The 5,300-nt window shown below is 40.7% G+C and overlaps 1 protein-coding gene across 1 annotated transcript; it reads right to left on the bottom strand.

Moving 5' to 3' along the window:
- Positions 1–742: 742 nt before the first annotated feature.
- On the bottom strand, positions 743–5,230 carry CBG24959 (the record flags this gene model as incomplete). The annotated part of the gene is made up of 13 exons (XM_045240903.1): positions 743–1,036; positions 1,087–1,194; positions 1,243–1,434; positions 1,509–1,726; positions 3,075–3,459; positions 3,518–3,617; positions 3,722–3,859; positions 3,910–4,047; positions 4,089–4,309; positions 4,414–4,544; positions 4,592–4,800; positions 4,852–4,993; positions 5,041–5,230. The coding sequence occupies 13 exons, from the start codon at positions 5,228–5,230 to the stop codon at positions 743–745; spliced, it is 2,466 nt and encodes an 821-aa protein (XP_045091438.1).
- Positions 5,231–5,300: the final 70 nt, after the last annotated feature.

Raw genomic sequence — 5,300 nt, 5'->3', positions numbered from 1 at the left:
GCCTACACAGGTAAATACACTCCCGCCGGAGTCGAACCTACGCATTTGCCTGCCCTCCTGTTCCTTGGCCCTCTCTTTTCCCCCCTCGGCCCGGCTGCCCCGCCGGAGGCGGGCGGGGTTTTGCGTTTATAATATGCGCGAAAAAGGGGGACGCCTCCCGGGAGGTTGCGTCTTTGCGTCTTTCATTCCGCTTCAGTCCCTTTCCCATGGGGTTGTCTCGTTCAGGGGTTTTTGGGCGTTGGCCAAACATTACAAAGTTTATCGTTTCTGGCCGTCGGTCAAGTCAGATTTCCGAAATTTTACTCGAAGCCAATTCTTCAGAATCTGACTTCAAGTCAAATCTTGGTAATCTGACTTCAATCTGACTTCAAGTCTGATTTTGATGATATGAATGGTGTGAAAGTGCATGAATGGTGCGGTGGAGCAAAAAAAAAAAAGAAACGACCTCCTCCCATCAAGACAAATGGCACGAATGACTGAAAAGAGAGCTTAAATTTTGGATTGAACTGAAATATTGATCAAATGTAATCCACCGCTGTTGGCAGCGTCTCTCTAAATGTGACTTCAAGTCAAAATTGAATACTCAATTTGGAACGATAGCAAAACCACAATCCGTGTGATGAGAATAGCTTTAATCGCAGAAACAAATTAATTAAAAACACAAAACAGATTCAGTTGCGGTACTCAAAATTTAAATTAGCTTCTGTATTTTTAAAAAATGACTAAAGAAATATCGAAACTTTCAGTGCCTAAGACAAAATTGTTCGAAACTATCATCACTTTCATCCGAAGCCTGCGGTATTTCCAGATTCGGCATGTTTCCAGAGTTGGGTTCTGATTGGAACGTATGACAAACGTCTCGATTTGCAACTTGAATAGAAGTAGCTGCACACCACTCATCGAAGCTGTCATCGCTCTGTTTGTCTAAATTCTCTGTACTCTTCGGATGCGATGAATGATTATTGAAAGTGTCAAAACTATCGTCCTGACTTGGAGCTTCAATCAGTGTCACTTTTTCTTTGCTACACTCTCCCGTCTGAAAATAAATAAAAACCATCTAAGCTGACCAATAATGAATAAACTTACGACGTCACTGCTTTCTCTGTTCAAATCAAACGAATCCTTAATGCCAACGTTTTTTGTATACTTCGCACTTTCAAATTTCACAACTGTTTGATTCATAGTATCGAAAATCTGTCAAAGAAATGTGAATGTTTTTCATCCGTTTTGAGTTCAACTCACATATGTCAAAAATCTGGAGTTTTTTGTTTGGTAGCAAACGACGAGAGCTGCGGTAACAACGACATATTCCGTATGGAATGGTGGCTTAACTCTCATCTGCTTGCAGCGTTCATATTCACTTGTTGTATAGACTGCTCCTCCTTCTCTGACAAAAGCATATTTCGAGCTGTGAGACAGACGACATTTGATTGGCTATAAAAACCCTCATTAATCGCAGATAGTAGCAATTTGCTGAGTTGGTTAGTTGATAACTTTGTTTTTCTCACCTGTTGAATCTGAGACCACTCTTCGATATCATCCGGGAGTTTCTCTACGTATAAACCTATTTCTGTTAAAGTGAAACCAGAACATTCCTCATCTAAAAGCTTCAGAAGTTGTCCTATTTTCGCAAGACAACGGAAGTCAACTTCGCGCTGAGAATGGAAGAAAGAGACTTGAAATTCCATTCCGTCAATTGCCATAATAAAGCAGATAGAATGGCCGGCTGGAATATTCGAATATAACGAAAATGTTCAAATCACGAAGCAAAATCTACAAAATCTAGAGAAATATAACAAAGTGTATTGAAACCAAACATCAGGTCATATAAAATATATAATCCTATTAGAAAAGTTTTTTTCATATGAAAAGAAACATGCATACAGTCGTGAACTGACTTGAAGTCAGATTTCAAAAAAAATTAATTACATTGATATCTACAAAATCTGGCTTGAAGGTAGATTTGAGGATATTGAAAAGAGATTTAATCTGACTTTCAGTGGGATATCATAACACTAAAATTATGCAAATTATCTGACTTGAAGGCAAATTTCAGCAACGTAAAGGGGGGGGGGGGGTGGGGTTCAATCTGACTTGAAGTCAGATTGAATATCGGGATTAAGATTTTGGTGCAACTAAAATTTGACTTGAACTGAAATCAGTTTTAGTCAAACTAAAATGAGAGTACACGAAACGAAAATAAATGAGGTGTGAAGAGAATAGCGTGGAGGAGCAAAAAAAAGAAACGACCTCCTCCCAGCAAGACAAATGGCACGAATGACTGAAACAGAGCAGAAATGGCAAGTCTCCGCCCCTTTACCGTATGATGGGTCTCACCACGAAAACGCGTATCTAACTAATAACTGACGTGGCACCAAAATCTGATTCAAACTACAAATTTGAGTTGAGCTGAAATTTCGAGTTGAACTGAAATATTGATTAAATGTAATCCACCGCTGTTGGCAGCGTTTCTCTAAATGTGACTTCGAGTCACAATTGAATACTCAATTTGGAAGACTAGCCGATATTGCCATTCAAAATAAACAACACACAGCATTATTTTTCAAATTTATTATTTTACTTCACCACCCCCCGACCGAACTTTTACCGGTATCCCCGCCTGCGGCCTTTGCCTAATTCGGGTGTTTTGTCCGAAAAATTAAACTACGGGGGGTGGGTGAGAAGTGTTCACAACAAAGGTTAAGGGTTCAATCTGACTTGAAGTCGGATTGAATATCAGTAGATTTGAGGATATTGAAAATATTTAAAAGACTTAATAAAATCTAAAAAGAATTACAAAGTTGAGGGATACAATAGAAAGGGTCAAAGGAAGAAAATTTATATGAAAAGAAACATGCATACAGTCGTGAACTGACTTGAAGTCAGATTTCAAAAAGATATTAATTACATTGATATCTACAAAATGCACTTAAAACAAAAATGATAAACCATATTAGATGAAAGAAAAATTGAAGTTGAACGGTTCCATTTTGTGTCGAATTTTGAGATGTCTCGAATACGACTTCAAGCTGAAAAAGCAGGGTTGTGACCTACTCGTTTTTAGATAGGCTTACTTCGACGGTCCTGTGTTAGAACATTTATACACATGTAGGTCAGGTTCTTTTTCGACTCTTCGTGCCACAATTTCCAATGTTCGTGTGTGCTCGCCAGTGAATGTAGCGCACCGCTCTTTCCACAGTTCACAACTGGGCAAGCGTAGGGTGAAGAAACTCCATATCCACAGAATGGTCTCATGTTTTGATCTATCACCATCTTCAACGATTGAAAAGTTGAAAACACATCAACCATGGTATTCTTTTGTAGAAATTCACGTCTTTCTTGGTGTGTCAGAGGGACCGGAGCACATTTACGCCAGTTATCGATATTGATCTCATCACATAACGTTATGATTTCGGCGGGATCCATCGAAGACAAACGAGCCAAGGATTCGTCCGGTTTCTGCAAGTTTACCAGTATTGACTTCAAGTCGGATTTTTGAAAATCCACAAAACAATACCGAGGACTTCGAACGAATGTAGATATTGACATTGGTTGGATTCACTTCTTCGAAATCGCTCTTGGTTGAAGCCATTCGCCATAAATGGCACTCTGCCAATCTAAGGCTGTGGTGTGAGCAAATGTAACCGGGTGCAGCGCAAGACTTCGTGAGAGATTGCTAAATTTTCAAAAGTTTCTGACTTCAAGTCATAAAAATACTTACCTCAAGTATCTGTCCACTTGAGCGGATTTCCACTGAGTTCCACTGAGCAAGTTTGATCGTAATGCTTGCAATGGAATATCTCTCTGTGGGTCTCCTCGTGTCACAATGCCTTGGATGACATCTCTCGCATATCCACTTCTAAAACGACAAACTTTTTGTCAATCTGACTAGAAGTCAGATTCGAATACCTGTAACTTCGAGACGAGAACAGAGCCGGTGGAATTTTGAGTGATTTTGCCACCAAAGAGAGAGCATTATGAACATTACGCATTTGACCAGGTAGCAAGTTGTGATATTTGTTGGATTCTCGGAACAGAGGTGTATCACTGAAGGATGTTATAGTTGAGTACATACATTCCAAACTAACTTCAATTCGCTCTTTCGCACTGTCAGCTCGATTTCTTCCCCAGATTCGGCCAGTTCACCGTAGTCGCAAAAATATTGTTCTGCGCGTGTCGTGCCAACTAAGCACGATAGCATGGCAAGAACCACTGCCACGTTCAGGCTCCAGTCTTCACCATTATCCGAAGATACCAGGGGATACTCGCAGCCAATCGATTTTGGAGAAAATACTTCTGTTCCGTTCATCTTGGAATGGGTGATGTTAATGGACGCTCTCAATCGAATAGAGCCAGCTGGATCACCGTCGCGTTTTCTTCGCCTCCAAACTCGCAAATCAGAGCCTTTCAAACCGTCAAAGCGAAAAGGACATCGTCGTCATCATTATCATCGTCAGCTTTATCTTCAACTTCACTTTCGTCAAAACCATCGAAACTTGAACGGCTACTGCTTGGATGTGGCGATTTCTCAGTGGATTTGGCGTCTGAAAAAGCAATTTGCCTTCAAGTCAGATTCGAGATACTTTTCTACCGGAAACTGGAGGGAATGAGTTTCGTACTGATCCAATTCGAACTCCGAGTCCGCCTAAAAGTAACGCTAGAATCCAAGATTGTAAGCCGAACATTGAAGAGACGCCGTCTGATTTTTTCATTAGTCGAATCGTGTCCGAAAAACTGAGTGAGCTTTTCGATATATCCAAACGACCGCCTTTCATTTTTTCCGTCACCTTTACAACGCTTCTGAGATCATCATCAGAATTTAAACAAAAAGCTTGAAGCTACAAATACTACCTGACAACCCTCCAAATAGATCTTGATTCTTCGGTTGGCGATCGGTCACTGCTTGGCTCAATGACTCCCACATAAGTCCAAAACGCTAACAACCCCCGAATGGTCGTCATAAGCGTGTTGGTCTCTTTAACCTGCACCCGGGCTGAAAATGTATTAATTTTACTTCATGTCAGAACTATTGATACTCACGTTCAACGCCATTTGTGGCAACCACTTTGTTAGATGAAACTCGTACGGGTGGCACTCGCTCAAACCAACAAAAAAATTCACCGACCAGATTCGCTTTTTCAACCGTCGTCATTCTCTTCACCCTCTCCATCTCATAATCGCACTGAGGAACAGATGGTCTTTCCTTGACTTTGTGACCACGTAATGTCATGAACGAAAAAAAGTGTTCGGTTGCAGAAACCGCCTTCCTCAAGGTCTCGTCCGTAACACTCGAAATTCTG

This window comes from Caenorhabditis briggsae, assembly GCF_000004555.2.
Source record: "Caenorhabditis briggsae AF16 supercontig from assembly CB4, cb25.NA_289, whole genome shotgun sequence".
Classification (NCBI taxonomy): Eukaryota; Metazoa; Nematoda; class Chromadorea; order Rhabditida; family Rhabditidae; genus Caenorhabditis; species Caenorhabditis briggsae.
The sequence above is the reverse complement of the archived record's forward strand: the minus strand, read 5'-3'. Positions and strand labels throughout refer to the sequence as shown.